The sequence below is a fragment of the Pezoporus occidentalis genome, unplaced genomic scaffold (assembly GCF_034315485.1).
Source record: "Pezoporus occidentalis ecotype Australia unplaced genomic scaffold, CSIRO_AGI_Poc_V1 ctg158, whole genome shotgun sequence".
NCBI lineage: Eukaryota > Metazoa > Chordata > Aves > Psittaciformes > Psittacidae > Pezoporus > Pezoporus occidentalis.
In genome coordinates, this window is record NW_026913404.1 from 2323902 (window position 1) to 2348153 (window position 24252).

The 24252-nt window shown below is 46.1% G+C and overlaps 1 protein-coding gene across 2 annotated transcripts in view; it reads left to right on the top strand.

The window, feature by feature from the left end:
- Positions 1–22993, top strand: part of SEC14L5 (SEC14 like lipid binding 5) — a 41060-nt gene extending 18067 nt beyond the window's left edge. Inside the window, exons 4-17 of one of the 2 annotated variants that reach the window (XM_062611968.1) lie at positions 1824–1973; positions 2081–2212; positions 6890–7018; positions 7656–7878; positions 9849–9961; positions 14289–14478; positions 15346–15434; positions 15952–16022; positions 16657–16828; positions 17483–17617; positions 18009–18146; positions 18909–19154; positions 19505–19683; positions 20775–22993. In XM_062611968.1, the coding sequence (XP_062467952.1) occupies positions 1824–1973; positions 2081–2212; positions 6890–7018; positions 7656–7878; positions 9849–9961; positions 14289–14478; positions 15346–15434; positions 15952–16022; positions 16657–16828; positions 17483–17617; positions 18009–18146; positions 18909–19154; positions 19505–19683; positions 20775–20880 (2073 nt within the window). In that variant the 3' untranslated portion in view covers positions 20881–22993. The remainder of the gene's footprint in view (positions 1–1823; positions 1974–2080; positions 2213–6889; positions 7019–7655; positions 7879–9848; positions 9962–14288; positions 14479–15345; positions 15435–15951; positions 16023–16656; positions 16829–17482; positions 17618–18008; positions 18147–18908; positions 19155–19504; positions 19684–20774) is intronic. The other variant, XM_062611969.1, reaches the window with a different exon arrangement.
- Positions 22994–24252: the final 1259 nt, after the last annotated feature.

Consider the following 24252-nt stretch of genomic DNA (forward strand, 5'->3'; position numbering starts at 1 on the left):
GGTATTCCAGTGGCCTACAAAGGTGTTCACAGCTTTCACTGTCCACTGAGGCTCCAGTAACAAGGAATGGTGGCCTGGAGAGACTCTTGCTTGTATGAGTCTGGAGGATTGGGGGAGGATAGGTAGAGGCACAAGTAGGGAGTATTAACTTTGCCTGAGAGGATTAATCTGCTGGCAACTGCGGATACCTGAGAGCAGGTAGTGAGGGATGCAGCCCCTCTGCTCTGTGACCCTTGAGGGAAGTGCAGTGTAACTAGGAGTGGGTAGCTGGAATCCATGATTTCCCATCATAACAAATTAAGCTGCTTAAAGAAATGTGTGTGCTTTTGGTTGCATGGAGCCAGGTGGATTGCTGTTGGAAACTCACTTGCTGTGGGAAGTTCTGTATTTATCAAACCAGGTTTTGTTGTTCTTGTAACCAGGGGTGAAGGCACGTGCAGTGGTCTCTCGGATATGGGGGAAGTTCTCAAAGAAATGTGGCAAAACAAGCAGAACACTACTTCAGTGACTTGGAGAGGATGACTTCAAGACCTCTGCACTTTGTTTCTGGCTAACTCAATGCTGGTCGTCTGTTTGCTCTTTCCTCCTGATACTAGAGCACCATGATAATCTGAAATAACTTCTATTCCATCCAGAAGTCTAGTAGCAGGAGATAGGGAATGTGTCTTTAAGAGCCTGAGCTATTTTAAGAGCAGGTATTATCCCAGGGTACAGGAATGGGGCAACTAGCCTTCAAACTGCTGTAGTAACGGAGACTGCAGCCACCCTGAGCATGCCCACAGCGCTGTGCATGTGCTGGCAATTGAGCTGGTCTTTATCATTATCACATTAATGTTTTCTTTTGTGGTAGATAAAGATATAAAGACTCATGAGAGCACTATGTGCTGTATAAAACAGTTGTCTCTTACAGAAGACAGGAAGCTAGCAGCTGTTTGTAGAGGTTGGGCTCAGCTCTGGACTGATAGCAAAAACATCTTACGACCAGACAGTGTAACTCTTAGAGTGCAATGGAAAGAGAGCACAGGTTCTCCTCCTGCTGTACCTGAACCCTGGACTGCTTGTACTTTAGTTGCTTCAATTCCATATCTACAACAGCATCACAAAATGCAAGATGTTTTTCAGAAATGCAAGGAAAACATTCCATCCTGCAAAGATCCTGCAATGTAATGAGAGGTTAGAGAGGAGTCACAGTAGGTACCATTTATGCAAGGGCCATGAAAAGCTGGATTTTTGCTACAGCTGGTGATGAAGCTTTGGGTAAAAGGCTTTTCAGAGGGTTTGGTTAATTAAAACAAGGAAGACTTCAGAACCAGGACAGAATTATTTTAGAAATGGATTAAGTGAGTAGCCAGTAATTGGAGGCCTTACCCTTGATAGTCCAGGGCAGCTGGAACTGTTTCACACATCACATTTTAAGGCACAGGAGTACTAAATATTTTTCAATAGCCTTCTTCATACAGGCAATGTCTGACTTGAATGTTACTGTCTCTGGGTTGAGCCTTTAGCTAGCAGAAATCAGAAAAGCTGTGCTTGCTTTTGCTAGCCAAAGATTAGGTTCCTGATGTTTGAGTTATTTTGCTTCTATTTCTTGTGTGAAGGATAAGTTATGTTAAGACATGCTTGGCTTGATGACTGAAATGAGCAGATCCTGGCTCTGTTCATAACTATTTGGCTTTAACTTCAACCTCTGTGTTGGTTCCCTTTTCCTCAGAGGTAAAGGGCCTCTGTTCTGTGTGGCTTTTACTGTAAGGGAATTAATTAATTTGGGAAGAGTTAAAGTTGATCTATCCAGAATCTGAAACTTGCTTTGTTTTCACTCCCAGGCATATGAGAAACGCTTTCCTACATGTCCAGAGATCCCAGTCTTCCTGGGGAGTGAAATCCTTCATGAATCCAGGAGTGATGATGGAGCTATCCATGTCATTGAACGGAGCTGCAAACTGAATGTGGATGCTCCTAGGCTGCTGAAGAAGGCAAGTGGAACCCTGGGGTTTGTTGACTGGGTCAGATAGATAAAGGCTCCTAAAATTACTCTTTCTCTCTGTTTTTCCTCCTCCTCTTGGTTCTTCATCCTTCTCAGATTGCAGGGGTAGAATATGTGTTTTTCATCCAGAAAAACACAGTCAACTGGAAAGAGCGAACTCTCCGCATTGAAGCCCACAACGAGACTTTTGCCAACCGTGTTGTCGTTCTTGAGACATGTAGCTACTCAGTAAGTGCTTCCAACCCTTCCTTCACAGACAAATAAACAAAATCCTGTACTCGTATGCAGAGTGAAGTTGCTTGACTGAATTTGAGCACTGGACTGTAGTGTACTATAGATAGACACTCTTGGACTGGGAAGGCTGCTGGATCTTAGAGTTTTCCAATGCTTTTGTAGACCTTGAGAAACTTTCTTAGGTTGATTGTGCTTCTCTGATGGAGTGCTAGGCCCTACAGTGAGAGTAGTGGTTGAAATTCAAGTTAGTAGAAGCATTTGGAGCTTGAGTGTGTATTTAGATCTAGATATTTAGAAGGAAATCCTCAATATTTATTATGACGAGGGCCAGAGAGAACTCTGGCAATTAATTTTGCCCACACATAAGGTGGTAAAACTTGCACTTGTTATGATCTTCACGCTTGAAACATTTGGAGGAAGGTCCAGAGCTCTGTTTGTGGCCTGGGGTGTCTCACTTTGTGGCTGTATCTTCAGCAGTAGTGTGCTTTTTCATTGTAACTATGCTGTTAGGGCTCAGTCACCATTAAATAGCTTCATCTGTTTCTGGAAGCAATCAGATACTGCTCTTTGTTCTCTAAACAAAAGTCTAGATCCAGTTACTTACCTGCCTCATTGGCAACTGGACAACAGCTCAGCTTCTTGGAAGTAAGCAAACTGTAAGTAGCTGCTGTTTCAGGCAAGACAAAGGTTGAAAAGCTGTTAATGTTTTTGGTGCTGAGGGGGTTTCCTGAGGCAGAGATCACTTGCTGGCTAAAGGGCTTCTGGAAAAACTGCAGTAGGTCAGGCTTCCCTCATCGTGAGAGATGCTGACAGCTCCCAGGTCAGCTCTGGAGAATTGCTCAGATGTTGTTGCACTTGCTGATTTCGGCTGTGTTGCCTCCTGCTCATATCCTTTGGAAGGAAAGTCAACAGCAGGGCTCGGAGGGAAGCACTCTTCCCACTCCAGGGCGGGAGCTTGTGGGCTGCATCCTCACGGCGCTTCCCGGCTCTATTTTTACCAGTTCCTTTTTCCCTGCCAGAGTGCACCGGAAACAGGTTTATTCTCATCTTTCCTTTTCTGCAGTGCTCTCTAAAGCAACTTGGAGAAATAGGATCCTGCTCTTGCAGTTACTTAATATGTTCCCCTGGGGGAATTTGTGTCCTTTATAGAGCTCCTGTCTTTGTGTGTGGGCTGGAATTTCTTTCTGTCGTGTCAGTTTGTGAACAGCAGCACCTACAGAGAAGAGGCTGAGCCCTCTCAGAAAAAGGTTAAATTTGAAAAAGGAAAAAATTACATAGGTTTTATGTAGAGTAACTGAGAAGAACTGGCTAGAAAGGAAAGGTGTATATGGGTACTGAAGAGGGACTCTTTATCAGGGACTGTAATGATAGGCCAAGGGGCAATGGGTTCAAACTAAACCAGGGAAAGTTCAGGTTAGATGTAAGGCAGAAGTTCTTCCCTGTGAGGGTGCTGAGGAGCTGGCACAGGGTGCCCAGAGAAGCTGTGGCTGCCCCATCCCTGGCAGTGTTCAAGGCCAGGTTGGACGGGGCTTGGAGCAACCTGGTCTAGTGAAAGGTGTCCCTCCCCATGGCAGGGGGTTGGAACTTGATGATCTTCAAGGTCCCTTCCAACGCAAACCAGTCTGGGATTCTATATTGAACTGACAGTGGGAAATCCCTCTGTTCTGCCATGTCTTGTGTTCTGAGGGGAAGACCAACATAAGTGGTTGAGTTGCCTATGCAAAACTAGAAAAAAAGTTTTGTGTTTCTTCTCTTGCAGATGTAGGGGTTTTCAATTGCATGTGCAATCCCTGCCTTTCTGTAAAGAAACTTTGACATGATTTCAAGAGAGCAGTCACTATTTTAGTGCAACTTTTGCTATAAATATTACTGTTCAGGTCAGCTGGAGCAGGGAGTTTTTAATCTTGTGCATGTAAAGAATGCTGGGGTTAACCACTGTCGTGGTTTAAACCAGGCAGAGCTCCTTCACTCACTGTCCCCCCCTCTTCTTGCCCTCCCCCTACTCCCGAAGGGACGGAGAAGAGAATCGAAAAGAATGCAACTCCCATGGGTTGAGATAAGAACAGTTTAGTAACTAAGGTATAACACAAATCACTGCTGCTACCACCAGTAATAACAATGATAAAGGAAATAACAAGGGAAGTGAATACAACACCTCACCACCAGCCGACCAATAACTTGCCCCCCCCCCCCCCAGCCCGACCAAGCACCGACCAATACCTCCTCCAACCCCGCAGTCTCCCAGCCCTTCCGGCTAACTCCCAGTCACCTCCTGGGCATGACGTGCTGTGGTATGGAATACCTCTTTGGTCAGTTTGGGTCAGGTGTCCTGTCTCTGCTTCCTCCTGGCTTCCCCTCCTCCCTGGAAGAGCATGAGGCTCACAAAGTCCTTGGCCAAACAAAAACATCATTGTTATCAGCTCTGTTCCCAGGCTGAAAGTCAAAACACAGCACTGCACCAGCTACCAAGAAGGAGAAAAATGACTGCTACTGCTGAACCCAGGACATTACCCACCCCTTATTCCATACCATTCACGTCATGCTCAGATCCCACATTTTCAATATGCCATCACTCTTATGTTAGTTTTATAGGGACTGGTCCATGCACTGCTGAGTCCATCTGGTCCATGATGTCAGGCTCCATCTCTTGTAACAGTCTTTCAGAGCAGGAGAGACTGTGTGCAGTGTTCACACTTGTGAATAATCTGGGCAATAGTGTCCATTGCTAAATCCACCCCTTGACCATGAGTCCATCTCTATGTTGCATCTCTGCTCTGATGGCCTGAAGTGCCATGGGCCCACCAGGCTTAAAATAATTCACTGTCCCGTCCAGCAGTTTCTGCAGCTTGTTGCTGGGGACTCCATACAGCTGCCTTCCATCTCCGGTGCTTCCAAAGCACTGGAGGGGCCCAGTGGACTAGGTACTTGCCCATGCTGTCCCACATGCCCTGCCACTCATGACTGTCCAGCCTTGGGGAAAATCTCCTGGTCCTCCTATATGCTCGTCTAACCCCAGACAAGACCCAAACCCGACTCTGCTTAACTTTTGAGATCAGACAAAATGGTTGTGGGTAAAACACAGTCTGTGTGTGTGCCAACATGCTGATCCCCATCACAATCAGCAGGCAGGTCCCAAGGGTACCCAAAGGCCGTTCAAAACCTTCAGAACTCTCAGTTGATGCTGCTGTACTTGTCACTGGGGCTGGTGTAGCTGCTGTGCTTGCCGGCTCTCCCACCACCAGCTTCTCTTTTCCTGAGTCCAGCTCTTCCTCCTCTGCCTTGCTGGGAAATGCTGCGTGGTCTCCTGCATCCTCCTGGGGCTCGGCGGGCGGCTTCCGGGGAATGCTCTCGGCCGTCGTGGGGCTGGGCTCGGCCCCTCCGCTGCCTTCTCCCTCTGCTTGGCGGCCGCCTCCTTCCGCTCCTCGACCGCCCCGACCTCCTCCACCGGCAGCCGTCCCCTCGCGGCTTCCCGGCCCGCTCCCGCCGCCGGTTGCTCCCCGGGGCCGCTCTCCTGGGCCGCTTCAGCAGCCGCCGGCTTCCGAGTCCGCTCCCCCTCGGCTCCCCGCAGCCTCATGAAGATGGAGAGCAGCCGGACGGCCAGGTACAAGTCCACGGCCACGTCCGTCCCGCCCTGCTGCTGGAGCCCACCCGTATTACAAGTCATTGCCATAAAGCACAGTGAGACAAGAACCTTAGCCCAAGCCCCGCACTTGATAAACACTAACACAGCAGATACCGGCTCTAAGTAAGGTACTACATTCTGAAGCTGTGAGATCCACAAGAACAACTCTGAGAGCCAATAAATCAGCATTGCAACGAGTGACTATTAATTCGGTCAGATCTGTTGTTATCTCAACCCCTCATGCCCCACGTTGGGCACCAAAAAAGAACTGTTGTGGTTTAAACCAGGCAGAGCTCCTTCACTCACTGTCCCCCCCCTTCTTGCCCTCCCCCTACTCCCGAAGGGACGGAGAAGAGAATCAAAAAGAATGCAACTCCCACGGGTTGAGATAAGAACAGTTTAATAACTAAGGTATAACACAAATCACTGCTGCTACTACCAATAATAACAATAATAAAGGTAATAACAAGAGAAGAGAATACAACACCTCACCACCAGCTGACCGATAACTTGCCCCCCCCCCCCAACCAAGCACTGACCAATACCTCCTCCAACACCGCAGTCCCAGCCCTTCCGGGTAACTCTCCGTTATATCCTGGGCATGACGTGCTGTGGTATGGAATACCTCTTTGGTCAGTTGGGGTCAGGTGTCCTGTCTCTGCTTCCTCCCAGCTTCCCCTCCTCCCTGGCAGAGCATGAGGCTCACAAAGTCCTTGGTCAGACTAAAACACCATTGTTATCAGCTCTGTTCCCAGGCTGAAAGTCAAAACACAGTGCTGCACTAGCTACCAAGAAGGAGAAAAATGACTGCTACTGCTGAACCCAGGACAACCACAAACATTAATATGTCCAGTTCATGATGCATTCCATTGCTCTGGGAGAATTAACCTGACTTAAATATGGGTCTGTTGGTGCCTCATAGGAAGCCTCTTCTGTGCCCTCAGTCTCTAGCTCTGGAGATTAAATAGCCAGTTGTACCAGGGGCAAGGGCACTGATATGTTGTGAGAAGTCTGTTACCATCCAACCCTGTGTCTGTCTTTGGGCTTAGGTTCACCCTGAGAATGAAGAGTGGACTTGCTTTGAACAATCTGCATCTCTTGACATCAAGTCATTTTTCGGTTTTGAAAGCACAGTGGAAAAGATTGCCATGAAGCAGTATACCTCAAACATCAAGCGGGTAAGATGGGCTTTCCTTTGTGCCAGAAACCCCGCATTCAAACACCTGCTCTCAGTGTGCCTCTGTGAGATAGACCCAGTCTAGTTTTATACTTCTGCTCATGTCTCTGAAATCTCTCAGTAAGAAAAAGCCAGCATACACTGAGCAGAAAAACAGCGTGCTTGCTGGAATTTGTCTGTGCAGAGGAGGGAGCAGGCTGTGCCAGAGGAGGATGGCAGTGGATGTGGTGGGTGCCAGGCTTCTCGCACACTGAGGACAATGTTCTTCTGCAGGAAGAGAAAGTTCTGGGTAAAAATTAGCACCCTGTCTCTCAGCTTGGGAAGAGCGGTTTCCTTTTGGTGGCCTTTTTTTTTTACCCCCTTGGACTGCATAGGAACAGGGCAGCTAATTGATGGCTTGGAAGCAGGAGAGGGGATACAAGTGTTGCATTGGCATTGGCATTTGCTTGGCCAGTGTTGTAATTCACCATTTGTATGGTGCTTCCAAAGTTTTCCAGCAGGGCTGTGCAGATGGAAAGAGACAACTATTTTCTTCTGTTTAACAGCATTAGTCATCTGTCCTGAGGAAAGTTTTCCTGCACCTTGCTGGTTCTGGGGAGATGGGGTGGCTTTTTCCTAATGAGAGTCATCCCCTTCAGGGCAAGGAGGTGATTGAACACTATCTGAAGGAGCTGATCTCCCAAGGGATCACGTTCATCCCCCGCTGGACACCTCCCCGTGTGTGTGAGCAGAAGGATGAGCAAACCCCAGCTGCTGGAGATGCTGCTGATGCTGCTGTGGCCCTTGACTCTGGAGCTCTTGGAACTACCAAAGAGCAAACTGGCAGCTCCTGCCTTCCAGCAGAGGCTCTCAGCTCTGATGGTATGTGATGTCCAGATCTAAGTGCCTTGAACAGCGCTGACTAATAAGTTTAGGTTTACTACTTTTGGCATAAGGATTTTCTTCTGGATTGTGGGTGGGGAGGAAGGAAAGTTATTTTCTTCAAGAAAAACACAAACAATGGAATTTTTCTCCCCCAAAAAAAACTGAAAAGACAAGAAAAACTCTGCCTGCAATAGGTTTAGTTTGAGCATAGGAAGAAAACTTGGTTTTCATCTAGCTTTAAGGTACTTTATACCTTAAATTTGAGAAACTTAAAGGTGTCTTGAGTATGCTATACCTAAATTATAATGAAACGTTTTAGCTATTTTAAAATTCATATTCTTGAGGATTTATTTGGATGGTTTTTGCCCCTCTATCAGGCCAAGACAATGTTGCCTAATGCCTTACTCACACAAGATGCTTGAATTGGATTTTATCTTTCTAGATCTTTGTGTGTTAATCTGATGGTATCTTCTAGACTAAATAAAATTCTTTTCTGCAAAAAGAAATAGGAAGGACTTTTTAATTGAGAGCTGTGGTATTAGATAAAGGAGTTGTCATTCCTCAGAAGGAAAGACAGCACTTGTTTTGCTGAGTGTAACTAGGGGAAAGGCTTGGAATTTGGAACTGTCAATGGTTCTGGTGTCACCAGACCTTCTCTGGTAGGAGAATTGGAATCCATCTGGAAAAAGAATAAAAAAACCTCAAAGGAGTTGACTGCGAAATATTCATGTGGTTTGGGGTTCAAGTTAATCTGAGAGAGGGACTCTTCATCAGGGACTGTAGCAATGCAATAAGGGATATTGGGTTCAAACTTAAACAGGGAAAGTTCAGGTTAGATACAAGGAAGGAGTTCTTCCCTGTGGTGATGTGCTGGAACAGACTGCCCAGAGAAGTTGTAAATGCTCCATCCGTCAGTGTTCATGGTCAGGTTGGACAGAGCCTTCGGGCGACATGATCTGGCATGATGTGTCCCTTCCCATGGCAGGGGATTTGAACTGGATGATCTTAAGGTCCTTTCCAACCCAGATCATTCTGTGACTAAGAGTGGCAGATCCCATCTAGCAGAAGAGGAGAGTAGCTCTTACTTATTTGCTTATATTCATGTTTAGGAAGTGATCAGCTTCCCTGGGACTGCTCTCCTGTTTTCTGGCTCGGTGGATTCAGTGGGGGCATAGCACTTCTATGCTATAATTTCCGTATTATCAGTCAGTACCAGCATATCCTGTGGGTGTCCAGGCCTTATTCTGTCGTTAATGGTACTTGCTGAAAGTATTTTGTACTTGATGAAGAGCTAGCTCAGAGGTGGATCTCCCAGCCCTCCTTCTCATGTGCCTTTGTACCTCCAGCACAGCTATTGGCCTGTGCTTTGCTTCCCTTTGGGTACCACATTCTCCTTGCTGGCATCTGCACATCCAAGCTTCGGATGACACTTCTGCTTCTGTCTCTGAATGCTGGCAGTCTCGCACCCCTTGTCCTTTGTCTCTGATCTAGAGGGAACTTGAACTGCTGGTCTGCATAGGGCTTCTCTTCATGCCTTAAAGTCTCCCTTGCTGTCAGAAATGGTAGTGTTATGGTAGTGTTGTTGTCCCTTTCTGGTGCCAATTTTCAGCCAGCTGGTTTTTAGCTTCTTGTCATGGGAATTTTGCATGGGATCTGTAGGGAACTGGGGGATTTAAATGCCCAGGTGTTGGAGGCAGGTGCTAGAGCTCATATTTCTTAAGTTCCTGCTGGAGCAGTTCAGGGTTGAATGAAATATTAGCATTCCAGAAGACAGGAGGAGTGATTCTTAAATGTTGCCTGTGTTGTCATGCCTTAATCGCCATGAGAATATCCCTCACTTCCCTTAGGCATCAAAAATGAGGGCTTCTGAGCTCTTCCAGTGTAAATCCTAAGTAACCTGCTGTGTAGAAATCTCCTTTCTGGCTATGCCAGGTCTCCTCTGAACTGTTCTCTTTTACTCCCTCCAGGTGACAAGCTGGATGCTGATTACATCGAGCGCTATCTGGGCCAGCTGACTCCGATGCAGGAGAGCTGCTTGATTCGCCTGCGCCAGTGGCTGCAAGAGACGCACAAAGGCAAGGTGGGTAGATGAGGCAGGGAGCACGCTGTGCAAGCCTCAACACAAGATTCTTGTACCTCATGTGCCTTCAACCCTCCAATAAAACTCAGGCCCATGGACAATTTGTGTGCTGAGACTTGCCTGTGTTGGCAAGGTTGGGTGAAAGGCCAGTAGCAAAAAGCCTGTGTGACCTTGCGGTGGGATCTGGTGGTATCAGACCTGTGTTTTCTTGCTTCAGTGCTCTGTGTGGGAAGGTCCCCAAGCCCAGAGGTTTTGCTGTGGGTTTAGAGTAGGCATTGGCTGGGGCTTGACTGCCCAGACTGTTTGCCCAGGACTGTTTGAGTGTGTGGGAAGTAGACGGTCTTACCTTGTATGTTGTGTAAAGCCTCTAAAACAGAGGAGCTGAGGACACTAGATGTGGGCAAGTACAGCTGGAGTTGGCCAGCTAGTAGACATAGAAACACATTTCCCTAAAAAGCAGCAGAGGTACTGTGCGCTAGATGTATCCCTACTCTGCTGAAATACAGCTCTGCTTCAGCAGCTGCTTGGGCTCCTCCTGGTTGGAGTGTCTAGATCAGACCAAGAGGTAACTGGTATGTGGTTGAGAAAAGAAAAAATCTAGAGCAGTTTGAATGCCTCAAAGGTGATCTAACTTGAGGTTTCCTGATGGAGAGAGATTGAGTGGGATGGAAGGACCAAGGATAGCAAAAGACAATAAGTGGGTGAGCTGAATAGATAAATAGTGGAATGTTGCTTACAAAGAGAGGAAACCAGGAGAAATATTGTTGGAGCAAGTGACTCTCCTTGAAAACAGTACAGCTAGATAAGGTTTCAATAGTAATAGTTTCCTGCCTTAGAAGGTAACTGTTCTGTCAGCCATACAGAATGAGTTAGGAGGTATTCTGCAGTCACAGGCTTTGGATTTGTCTTTTTCTTTGAATTGGCGTTTTCAAAAGAGGCTACTGTGCTTTCTATGTGCCTTGCTGTGCCTTTGAGAGCTGAGAAGAGGGCATGTCTCATCTGAGTATAAGGGGAGGTATAAGAGCTTAAACATGATTTATAAACCCCTTGTTTCTTCTTGGAAAAACTAATTGTCTATGTAAAGTGTAACAGATTTAGTGCTATAGTTTTGTTACTGAACTTGAAGTCCCCTTCTGTGAGAGAGTGTGTGTGGGGGTTTTGTTGGTACCTGTGAATGTGGATGGAGAAACAGTTACCAGAAAACCACAGGCTGAAGAGAACAGCAGAGGTAATGGTAACAGCAGAGGTTGAGGTAATGTGTGAAAGTCTCCCAGCAGCTGACAGGCTCCAGAGAATACCAACACTGTTGAATCTGTGAGCTGATAAATTGAGAACACCAAGCATCTGCCAAATCTGTCCAAGGCCACTGGTCTAGAGTAGCATCAACAACAGGTTATATAACTGAGACCATGTCCAAAATTATGCTGGCTGCTAGATGCAGGTAGTGCCTACAGGAATATATACACCCTCAACAGAAAAAAGGACTGAAGGGCTGTCTGAACGTCTACCTGCAAGCTCCTATCATGTCAATATGATTCTCTGCCTCTGAGTAAACAGCTAGGGCTGGCCTCCCAACTAACCAGGTAACTGTGTGTGCACTGCTAATAACAGCTTCACTGACGAAATGAGCTCTACTAAGTATTGGTTGTGATCTGTCTCCCATGATCAACCTCCTGTCAAATAAAAGGGGTTTGACAACAAGCAGACATAAAGCAAAGGGTAAGGATAAATGCCCAGGCATTATTATGTTATGAAATATGTGGTACAAGGCTTTTCAAGTTAATAGTAACCTGTCCAGTGGATTTCTGTGTGGTAGGAGATGTCTCAACTATTGGCTAACCAGCTAAAAATGAGCCCTAGATGAGAATAAGACAGTGAGACTTTATCCATGCATGGGATCTCCAAGGATGCTGCTTTCAGGTGGAAGAAACACAATTTAAATGGTTGGGTGTGTTTTTGCAGGTAGGGGTAAGGAGTTAGATTTTGATTGCTTGTCAGTGTAATAGAGAATTGGGAACTTGCCCTACATGAGTTGAGTTTTCTCTGGAGAGGCTGTTACCTTGCTGTGAGAATCTGCTCTCTTAATTTGAAGCAAGGCTGTCCTTATTCCTCTATCAAAAAATATTTGTAGATCTTCTGTTTCTTGGAAAATCATAGAATCCCAGACTGGTTTGGGTTGGAAGGTACCTTAAAGCTCATCCAGTTCCACCCCCCTGCCATGGGCAGGGACACCTTCCACTAGACCAGGTTGCTCCAAGCCCCATCCAACCTGGCCTTGAACACTGCCAGGGATGGGGCAGTCACAGCTTCTCTGGGCAACCTGTGCCAACGCCTCAGCACCCTCATAGAGAAAGTGGTGATGTTCCTTTTTATTCTTATTTTTTTTCTCTTTATCCTATTTCAGTATCCAGTCCCTGTTCCCTCCAAAGAAGATATCCTTTAGGACCAGATTTATCATTGCTTTAAAAATCTGAGTAGCTGAAGAAACAATCATCAAATGGCGTTAAAATTGCAGATACTTACAGCTATTAATCAACGTCTTTGCACTATGCAAAGGAGTACATGTACTGTCACTGGTAAAGAGAAAAGGAGGCTGAGATTAAAACCTCATATGGGAGTTACTGCTTTGTTTGGATAAAGATAAGAGACTACACTATGGAGTAAGTCCCAGGAGGTCCCTGCCTTTGGTCTAAACAAAAGTGCTAAATTTGCCTCTTATCTGAGGCTATGGACTATATAGGCTTGAAACATACAAAAACCTAAGAGCCATTCCATCTCCTGGGCCTTACAGGAGATCTGGGGTCTGTTGTAGATGTTTGTGGGGTTTGTCTGTTGTCTGAGGAGTAACAGCTTCCTCTGAGCAGCAGAAACATAGATCAGCTGATGAGAGTTCTGCTGCTTTTACCCTTGCTCTGCTGCAGAAAACTTTGGTGGTGTTCTTATAAATACCTTAGAGATCTTATTGGGGATGGCTGCCCTCTTCTTTCCATGAGAGATAAATGCAGTGTTTGCAGCATTAGAGTATGCTGAGCATTGTTAATGTCCTATCTCTTCAGGTGCTTCTAGGCTTTGCTTTAGGCTGCCTGAACCCTACCCCTTTCTGTAGGTGGAATAAATTCTTAATATCTCTTGCAGTTTCATACCAGGTTGTGATACTGGGGTTGCTCCCAGCCTGACACAGGTGATGGCTCTGCTTTCTCCCCTGCTTTCTATAGTTGTGAGCATGTCAATGAACAAACAAAAGAGCTTTGACTCCCAAACATGAGCTTTTATTTGTTCTACAGCAGGGCTCAGATTGCTTAGGTCATGCTCAGTCAGTACAGACACTCCAGAGGAGGCTATCCCTGCTTGCCAGAACTTGAATTTTTAATGGAAGCTTGATGTAGCAGATGGGGCCAAACACTTCTGAGGGAGTTGGGGTGAGGAGAAAAAAGCAGAGCAGCATATGCAGCTAGAATCCATTTGGGTTTGCAGCTTGACAGGCTTTTAGACAAATTCGGCCCTGCTGTGGAATCTGTCAGGTATATGGTTAGTTCCTGATGCTTAGTATGCAAATCTTTGATTTTTATTTTCAGCTAAGAGGGAACATGTGAGATTGAGAAGAAGGTTGGAATAAACCATTCTACAGACCTGATTTGGGAAAGCTTTTGTGCTGCTAGGATTACTGATAGAAAGTGTTGGGATGAGTGATAGAGATTTGACCAGACTACAATAACTACTTGTTGTAGTTCTGGTCAATATGTATGTTTTGGCAGGAGTTAGCATGATGTGATGGGGCAGGGAAGCTTGTCAAAGAGCTCTAATGCTTTCCTGTTGAGACAACACCAAGGAGGGATTATCAGCAGCAAAGCAGAAGGGAGATCTGCATGAGAGCTGGAATTGGTGTAGGGGGTAATCACTCAAAGACTATGGTGTCATGATCTCCCTCCAAAAAGTGCTTAAGCTCAGGTAACAAGTTACCTATGGATGCTTTCCATCCTTTGATTTTCCCCTATGGGCAGTCAGCTTGCAGCTCTTGCTTTCATACAGTATTTTGTTTGTCCTTTTGGGATAGCTACCTGAGGGAAACTTCAGCAAGCTCAGTTTGCTGGGGCTTTGAGACCAGTGAAAGGCTTCTCTCACAGGCTGTGAATCAGTCCCTTCTTTGTGCTCCTAGCACCATCTGCTGCATTCAGCTGGATTAGGTGAGGAGGGAGGCAGAAGGCATGTAAGTTTATTTATCTTCATTTTAAGAGGCTAAAAAATGGTACATGCTTCTCTGTGGGCTTTACGGAATAGTGGTACAGGTAATGTAGCGGTCTTGATCTTAGACTTTCTCTTCTCTCAGATCCCTAAAGATGAACATATCCTTCGGTTCCTGCGGGCGCGGGACTTCAACATCGACAAGGCTCGAGAAATGCTCTGCCAGTCGCTGTCTTGGCGCAAGCAGTACCAGGTGGATTACATCCTCCAGTCCTGGAGGCCTCCAGCCCTCCTAGATGAATACTACACTGGAGGGTGGCATTACCAAGACAAAGGTGAGAAGCTGCCCCTTGAGTTAGAGCATGGGTTGATTATAGGACCTTGTGAGTATCGGCAATTTAAACACTAACAAAGCCACTCACATGTAAATAGCCACTTTGTTTTGATGTAACTTTATTTTCTCTACACAGATGAGGCAGACTAGAGTGAGTCCAAAGCAGCATCAATTTGATAAGGCTGCCTTTGGATGTGATTTTTATCCTTTTAAAATATTTCATATATCAAAAAGAGTGTGACCAGCAGGTCAATGGAGGTTATCTTGCCCCTCTACTCTGCTCTTGTGAGGCCCTACTTGCAGCACTGTGTGCAGTTCTTGTGTCTTCAACATAAGAAGGGCACGGAGCTGTTGGAGCAAGTCCAGAGGAGGTCACAAGGGTGATCAGGGGACTGGAGCACCTCCCGTATGAAGATAGCCTGAGAAAGTTGGGGCTGTTCAGCCTGGAGAAGGCTGCGTGGAGACCTCAAAGCAGCCTTCCAGTATCTGAAGGGGGCCTACAAGGATGCTGGAGAGGGACTCTTAATCGGGGATTGTAGCAATAGGACAAGGGGTTTAAACTGAAACAGGGATGTTCAGGTTAGGTATAAGGAGGAAGTTCTTCCTGTGAGGGTGCTGAGGCGCTGGCACAGGGTGCCCAGAGAAGCTGTGGCTGCCCCATCCCTGGCAGTGTTCAAGGCCAGGTTGGATGGGGCTTGGAGCAGCCTGCTCTAGTGGAAGGTGTCCCTGCCCACAGCAGGGGGGTGGAACTGGGTGAGCTTTAAGGTCCCTTCCAGCACAAACCATTCCATGATTTCATGTGGCCCTCTCTAATCCTCTTCTTTGGTTATTTTGGTTTTTTTGCTTTGTTTTGTTTTGTTTTGTTAAGATGGACGACCACTCTACATCCTTCGTCTTGGCCAGATGGACACAAAAGGTTTGGTGAAAGCTTTGGGAGAGGAATCATTGTTGCGACATGTGAGTTGTATTTTCCTTTCTCACCCAAAGTACTCCCATCTCCCTTGGGGTGTTTAGAGTATTATGGAGCGACAGCAATCTACCTGCCTGACACAGTTCCTGTGTTGTGTGGCTGGCAACTCAAAGTCGGCTTAGTGACGTGACATGGCACAGCTGCTCCGTTTTCCTGCAGAGACAGAAGTGAAGCTTTTGTAATGGTACAGATTGGCCAGAAAGACGCTTTCCAATAACCTGCAGTTCACCGTAAGCTTTCCATGGCCCTCTCATGTAGCTCAGCTATAACATTTGAACTTGAGATTGTTCTCCTTCATCTTAGATTTTCAGTATCTGTACCTTGTATGATCAGCTCAACTTTTCAGTGCAGAAGCCTTTTTTAATGTAAACTTTCATTCTGTTTTGTACACTGCAAGTTCTCAAGGTGGTGTGCTTCTAGGTTCTGGTTTTTGAAATAAGATCTGCTGCCTGTCCTGGTTTCTCATACTGAGGCTAACCCCACTCTGACTGGCTTTCATTTTAGGTTCTGTCAATTAATGAGGAAGGACAAAAGAGGTGTGAGGAAAACACCAACATCTTTGGCCGCCCCATCACGTTAGTACAGTTAATTTTCTTGTATCCTTACAGAGTTTGAACTGACATGTTGAGAAAAACCTCTCTGAGTGAAGGTTTTAGATGATGTCCTAGGATTAAGCTGCAGATAGATGGCAGTGGGTCCATGTTCTGGGCTGTTCCTGGGCTTTGGGTGCTGTATATAGTGGACTTAAATGCTGATAAATTCTACATCTTCATATGAAAGTAAGTATGGATCCTTCCTTATGTCTTTTTATGTCCCATTTCAGATTAATTTAATCTAATATTGGTGATTTTAGTCCAGACCCTTCAAATTCTTTTTTATACAGGAAACTGCCAGTTTCCAGCTTCATTTAAAATATACTTTTCGAATTATTTTTAGGAATAGGCCTGGATGCCTTCATCCTCTTCCACACTGACACCATATGTTCTTGCCTTTGGGCTTGGGTGTCTGTTTTACCTGAAAGCTCAGCCAGATTCAGGCTGTCTCTGCCTGTGAGTGGAGATCTGCTTTTCATTGCAATGCTGCTCTCCCTTGGTGGATTCGCTAGATCCTGTACAGGCTGCAGTGTTACTGAAAGAGTCTGTGGCTCATCAGCTGAGTAGCCACTGTGCAGTGAATTTCTGACAGGTCTCTTTCCGTGTGTTCTTTTAGATCCTGGACATGTCTGGTGGACTTGGAAGGATTGAATATGCGGCATCTCTGGCGGCCTGGAGTTAAGGCCCTGCTTCGGATAATTGAGGTTGTGGAGGACAACTACCCTGAGACTCTGGGGAGACTGTTGATAGTGCGAGCACCCAGGGTTTTTCCTGTGCTCTGGACTTTGGTGGGTGAAATCTGGACTGCAGAATCTTGTGCATGTACAAATAGCTAAATCATCCAGTCAGTGTGAGTTCTGCTTGTTTGAAAGGTTAGGGAAGGAAAAGCTTCCAAGGAACTTGTGGCTTAACTCCTGAAGAGGCCACAGCATCACTACAGAGCAAGCCATAACATGCCTGTAGCTCATTTGGTTGCAGTGGCTGTTGTCCACCAGGGCAGGACAGGATGTCAGAGATAAACTTCAACTCCTCATGCATGCCCACGGTAACCCAAAGTTGGTGAGGTTTTATACTGATGGGAGAAGTCAAATGGGGTTTGTTTTTAATCTCATGCTGGAGGACATTGAAGAGTAAGAAAAAATGTGGTTCTGCCTGGTGCCTGATGGCTGTTCTGGCAATGTGAAAACATGGTGGTTAAATTTCTTGTGAGGTTTATATGTGATGTGGTGACTGCAAGCTTATTTTATATGAGGTAAAACCCGTTGTGAGATGATACTGTACCCTTGCCATTTGTTACCCTTTCTCTGGGGAATTGGTGTGCTGGTCTGTATTCCTGCTGCAGAGGCCTTCCAGTCTAGAGCCTGAAGCATCCATGTAAGATGGTATAAACATTGTCTCTAACTTCACTCAGTGACATGTCTTCTATCCACTTTCTATTTCAGGTTAGTCCCTTTATCAATGAGAACACAAGACAGAAGTTCCTCATTTACAGTGGGAATAACTATCAGGGTCCAGGAGGGCTGGTCGATTATGTGGACAAAGATGTGATCCCAGACTTCCTGGGAGGAGACTGTATGGTGAGTTTTCCTTCCTATTGTGCAGGTGGAACCTGCAAGCATCCTCCATTCCCTCCTCCTTAATGCCCTGGCCTTCTTCCACTTCTTTCTGAAAGGCGGCTAAACCTCTGTTGTGGTGGGGGTACTTCTGCTCTGAGCACAGTGAAGTTAACTTGTGCACAGACTTCACCCTGAAGTGGTGATGTTGCCTTGGAGAAAGGGGATTTGAGGTTAGGTCTACATGGAGAATAGATAAACTATTACAGTTCATGTAATTAGTTTCACTGTGGAATCTTACACCAGCTGATGGTGTCAGCCTCTGTCTGACAGGCAGTGAGGGTTTGTGGTACAGATGACTTGATACTTTGCCATTAGATTAGTTTAAACCCTCATATTTGTCTGACTTTTCCAGTGTACTGTCCCAGAAGGTGGCCTTGTTCCCAAGTCACTTTATCAAACAGAAGATGAGTCAGAGAACTCGGATCACATCCGGTTATGGACAGAAACTATCTATCACTCTGCAAGCGTCCTCAAAGGAGCTCCACATGAGGTACAAACCAGAACTTCACAAGGCTGCGGGGGGAATATGTTGCAGGTTTGTCGCTTCTGTTAAAGGCTGACTAGAGCAATTAAGTGCTCCCAAAGATGGTTCAGCAGTATGCCTTTCCTGGGAAGGCTAATGCCAGCTAACAGCCAGGAGTGTGGAAGTGAAGAACAGCAATTTGAGGAACAGTGTCTTTTACTTCTACTGTGGCTTCATCTTCTGTAGGATACAGTCTCCTCCTCCTCCTCTGGGGAAATAAAGCTCACTCAGTTTGCCTTCTTGATAGTACAGCTTCCATTCCCAGTGGTGTAGCTGGGACAGCAGTAGTGGTGATTTAAGAAGGTAAGTACTGGGAATGTCCTGATAGGCATCATGAGAAAACAATGTCCGAAAGAGCAGCACTTGAGTGTCAAAGCAGTCCACCAGCTTCACTGATAGTGAGTAACTGACTTGGCCTGCTTGATTCCTTAAAAAGCAACAGTGCCTTTTGGAGTGCTCTTTGCTGTCTGGAATGCTTTGCTGCAGTTCTGCTGAGGTTTTCCAGAGCTAGTAAATTATTTACAAGAAACTTTGATACAGAGGAGGGATGGGGTGAAAACACCTGAGTAGATGTACTGTGGCAGAAGTCTGGTGATGGCAATGGGTTTGTATCCTCCTTAGGAATCCAGACCAATGGCATAACTGAAGGATGGTGGAGAAAAACATCTTTGCAGAGTGGCTGTCCCCTTAGAATCTTTCTACAATGGGCTTGTTTTGTTCCCTTCTTAGATAGTTGTGGAGATTCTGGAAGGGGAATCTGTCATCACATGGGATTTTGACATCCTGAAGGGAGATGTGGTGTTCAGCCTCTTCCACTCCAAACGAGCTCCTGAAACAAGTCACAAAGAAGCCACGTTACCAAGTACCTCTGCTGCTGGGGACAATATGCAGCTGATTGACAAGACGTGGGTCCTTGGGGTGGATTACAGCCATATGGAATCTCCACTGGTTTGCCGGGAAGGAGAAAGCATCCAGGTCAGATGTCTTTGGGTCCTGGCATGGATCTAAGGTGCCATGGTGGCAAGGGGAAGGAATTGATGGCAAGGCAAATCATGTTGTGCTTAGAAACAGTTGTGGTCATTGTTCTCTGTATTCCCTGTGAAAGTGGCTGCTATTGCAGTTCTAATTTAGAGTGAGCAATTGGAAAGAGACTCCATAATCCTGGATAAACTAATTGAAAATAACCTTTTGTCACTAGCCTTAGAGGTGTGCCATGATGCGTGCTCCCCAAAGCAGGCAGCTCCACTAGTTGCTTTTGATTTTGCTAAATTCAGCCATTTCTTAAGGCACATGATAGTCACTTGATGGCACTTTTTCTCTCCCAGGGATCTCATGTCACTCGCTGGCCTGGCTTTTATATTCTCCAGTGGAAGATGCATGGCCCTCCCCCCTGTGCTGCCACCACCCTCCCTCGGGTGGATGATGTTCTTGCCTCTCTGCAAGTTTCCAGTCACAAGTGCAAGCTTATATACTACTACGAGGTGCTTGCATCCAAGGACTTCAGGTAGGAGGTGTACTGGGGGGGTCCTACTGTGTGACTTGCAATAGAGAAGCCAGAGAACTGAGTGTGAGTTAAACATTGATACACACGCCCTGTGGAGATCATAGGTTTCACTGATGATAAGTTAGATGGGAACAAACTTAATAGCATTTTGCACAAAGAATCTCCTTTAGTGCTGTAGGTAATAAGAGACCTCTTGGCTGTATGTTCGCAGTAGAATCTGTGCTTCAGTTCTTGCTGACAGCTACCTGAAGAAGCGGGGAGAGTTTAGACTGAGGAGTCTTTATCTTAGGACAATTATGAAGAGTTACTTTTGGGGTAACTTATCAAATACCAGCTGGATTATTTCACACATAGTTCATTTGGCACTTGAGAAAGCTCAGTGGTGAATAGGTGAATGCAACAACACAGGCAGGATTTGCCTGGCTTCTTCTACTGCTAAAAGTACTTCTCCAGTCACCCAGTAACTTAAATTCTTTGTTAAGTACTTGGCCTTTTGCTACGAGATGGAGGAAGTAGAACAGATTTGCAGGTGGTGGTCTTGAGAATGTGACCTGGCTAGATCCTGTGTAGTTGGAGCAGCAGCAACAAACTCCTTACTCCAGTCATTCAAACCTGTTACTTGTCACTTGACCTGCATAAAGTATGATGGGAAGAGTAGGCAGTCACAGCTACAGTGAGCCCTGTCTGCTTGGCCAGAAAGAGCTGAAGCCCATGGCTGGACATGCTGAGGTGGAGTCATGTTTAGCAGGCTGGAGTTCCTTGGTTAGCAGTGACAGCTGCATCACTGAGCATTTGGAGTGCTCCTGGGCATTCCTTTCTGTGCAGGAGCAGTGAATGCAGCTCCACAGCAGCTCCAGCTGCATCCTGCTCCCAGAATAATTGCCAGAGATGAGGTGTAGTATGTGTAACATGGAAAATGGATGTCTCTGGCAAATTAATTTGTCGTTATGACATGGAGATTCTTAGTTGAAAACAATGGGACAAAATGTAAAATACTTCTGCGTGTTACAGAGTGCAAGTTGATCTGTCAGATGTGTAGAGTTCTTCATTAATAGCTGCCTTACTAACAAATCTGTATTGTTCCATCCCAGGGGATCCATGTCGAGTCTGGAATCTTGTAACAGTGGTTTTTCCCAGCTGAGTGGAGCCACCACGTTGTCCAGCCAGTCCCAGAGCAGCTCCCATCTTTCTAGATAGCAGGGCTGAGGCTGCAGCAGTAAGGAAGAGTCACCCAGGGCCTCCTGGCCCCCTAGAGCTGCTCTGTGCACCAAACCAAAGAGCCTCCAGCGGCTGAGCATGGAGGCAGTCGTTTGCCTGACCACAGGGAGCAGCCATTTGGACACAGAGAGGCTTCTGGGAGCTGCTGTGAGCATCAAACATTATTCATATGGCAGACTTAGAAATCTTTATATCAGATGTCTACTTCTCAGTAGTCTTTTTCACAAATGGGTTTTGGATGAATGTCAGTTTGCATGAATCTGTGTTATTCCACTTGAAAGGGCTCTTTCCAGTCAGTCCTTTTCCTATGTAGAGGAGACTGATGTTGCCTTATCTGTTTGCTCTGTAGGACTATTCATGTAGCAAAACAAATCTAGTTTCCTGGGTGCCCAGGGTGGCAGTTACACATCAGAGTGTGAAATGGGCACTTCAAGTGCAAGGACTTAAACTGGAAATTCCTTTATACAGAGAGGATGCTTCAAAAATCAGTTCCAGGGTCAAACCTAAAACCTCTTCTGATTTGACAGGATGCTACTAGGAAACAGGCTGGATTTTTTTTAACCCACTGAGACACAAGTCATAATGGGTTTTGAGAAGGCAATCTGACTCCAGTAAGCAGCATCTTTCTGAAGGACTACTGTTTCTCTTTCCTCAGGTTTATAAGCAATAATGAGTAGATCCAACCTATCTCATCAAAGTGGATGGGAGGTGAATCATTATCAAGGGCTAAGAAAAGCAATATTTTATTTCCTGAAGGCACAGAATTTTATGGCAGTATTATAGACCTTGCTTTATTAAAACACAAGTTAACTTGAAGAGAAAACTTTAAGAAAAGGCATGTATGTATTTAAGCTCTTACTGAAAGGTATTTATTCAAATAATAGCTTATCTAAGTTAATTTTTAACTTATTTGTAACTTCAGAAATGACTATTTATTAAATCCAGTCACCTTTTTTAATGGGAAGAACTTTGTTGTAGAAAGGCATAACTGATTGTCTTCAATCCCAATAAGTCTTTCTACTGAGATTCTACTCGTTGGGATCCCTGGATGCTCTCTGTTAAGGGCTGTATCATACCCAGCACTTGGGTAAGGGCTGTGTGTTGCTGTCTTCTGCAAGGGGGGGGGGGGCGTGGAGGAGGGTTACACTCCAGGGCCTGGGGACTCTGGAGGGATGTTTCTTAGTATTGAGAAGTGAGGATGGACTTAGGAGCTGGAAGAAGATTGTGCATTTTTGACACACCAAAAATACCACCTTTGTCCCTTATCTCCACTGATTATTCCAGAGAATAGATGTGCAACAAAGGCACCAGTGATCCAGTTATCAGGTTGGGTAGGGAAGTTGTGTTCTTGTCTAGGTGTCATCAAAATGGGAATAGGTGTCACATGCTCCATTGCCCTTGGGCAGTGTCTGCAGCTGGCAGGACTTGTGATGTGGACAGATGTTTGCTTTTGAATCCAGCTGTGCTGTGTGAAGACCTCATACCCGCCATGGAGGTTACCTCTGACAGATCCACTGCCTGCAGAAGGATCAGGAAGACTGTTGGATCCTGCAGGGGCTGGAGCTATCCCAACCAAGCAGCTCGTGTCACATGTGGCCTAACCTGAAGAAGCTTCCAGTCCCCAGCTGGGGAGCAGCACAAACTGGGAGCACGGCTGGTGGTCGAAGTGCAATTCCTCCTTGGGCACAGCCATCCATGCATCACCCATGGCATCTTCCTCAGCAAAGACTTGGTGCTGCTTTCCCTCTCACCAAGCTTTTAAGGCTGATGGAATCTGTGTGGCCAAGAACAACAGACACATTCCTACTAATCCTTTTTTTAATGACTGCTTTGGAAGTACCAGGCGTTGCAGGAGAAGAAAGGAACCCCAATATCTGAAACAATGGGAGACAACTCACTGTGTTCATATGAGCTGTTTGGGTGTTTTCAGGGTTGGAGGCAAGGCAATTGCTCTCCCACCTTGCATCTCACACTGTAAGAGTGGAACAGGTAACTAATGCAGGCCATGGGGAAATTCTGCTTTCAGAGTTCTCCAGGTATTCCCATGGACTTCATTGTTTCTCCCAGGTGAATGAAACTTCTAGCTCTGGCATTACAATATCATTGGAGTCTGACAGGGGCAAGAGCACTACATTTGCTCTGGAAAATCGAGTACTGGAACTAAAAGCGCATCTATGTATCCCTCATGTCAGATCCTTTACCTGTAACTAATTCTGATGCTAGAAAGTTTCAAATGGACTCCCAAAGCACCAGGAGCAAACCCAGCCTCGCCCTCCCTATGCTGATGGAGGATTTCAGCTTCTTGTGTCATGTCCCATGATGGTGACATTCCAGTTTCCCTTGGCTTGCTCTGGTTAAGAATCTTTTCCATTCCACTGGATTATTATTCTACTCTCAAACATGGCCTGTGCTGTTCTCCCGCCAGTAGCTGGGTTAGGTATTTAACTCCTGTCAGTGGGGCACCTGGAGTGAGGCCAGGGCTCTGAAGGAGCCAGGAAGAGCCAGTTGGTTGCAGGGAGTACTCCCTCCTCCTGCCTCCAGAGAAATCACAGCCTCCTTTTTGTCCCTGTTCCTCAGCAGTATCACCCTTCAGTCCAAGAGATTCCAGCTCATGTCTGTTTAGGAGGCAGCTTGTGGTGGCTTCTTTGTCAATTTTAAGCAAAACTGGCTACCAGTGTACTTGGCTACCACGTTCAGTAATCCAGTAGAGATTGCTTTCTTCCTGAATGGTAACAGGAGAAGGCTGGCACCAGCCTGGATGTTGTGGCAGTGTTAAATGTGACTTTGCCCGTCGGCACATACAAGAGAAGCAAAATTCTTTCACATCACCTTCCCTCCCCACCCCGCCAAAAAAAATGACATCAGAAAATAAACCAGGCTCTTTCCTTCACAGCAATCTTTTGTTAGTTGAGATGGGGACAAGTTCAGTGTCCCAGCAGCAGCTCCTTGGTGAGGTCAGTGAGCTCAGGCTGTGTTCAGGTAACGAAATGGAGCTCCAGCTTACTGAGGAGCTTTCCCCTCTTTCCAGTATTCCATATGCAAAACACAACATCTACCTCGAAGAGCTGTTGCCATGGTTCATATGCAATGATGTGGGGCTGTAGGCACAGTGTTGTGCATCAGTTAAGGTTAAGTAGGGCCATGGGTGAAACCTTTATTATTGGCAATTCCTACAGCTTTTCCGCATCCTGGCATTTGCTGGATTCCGTTCCAACAGAACAAGGAAAGGCAGACACAGAGTGTGGCACCAGAGGGCAGGTACTGGAGAAGGCCATGAGGCTGGACTGCAGTACTGGATTCTTATAGAATCCCATACTGGTTTGGGTTGAAGGGACCTTAAAGCTCATCCAG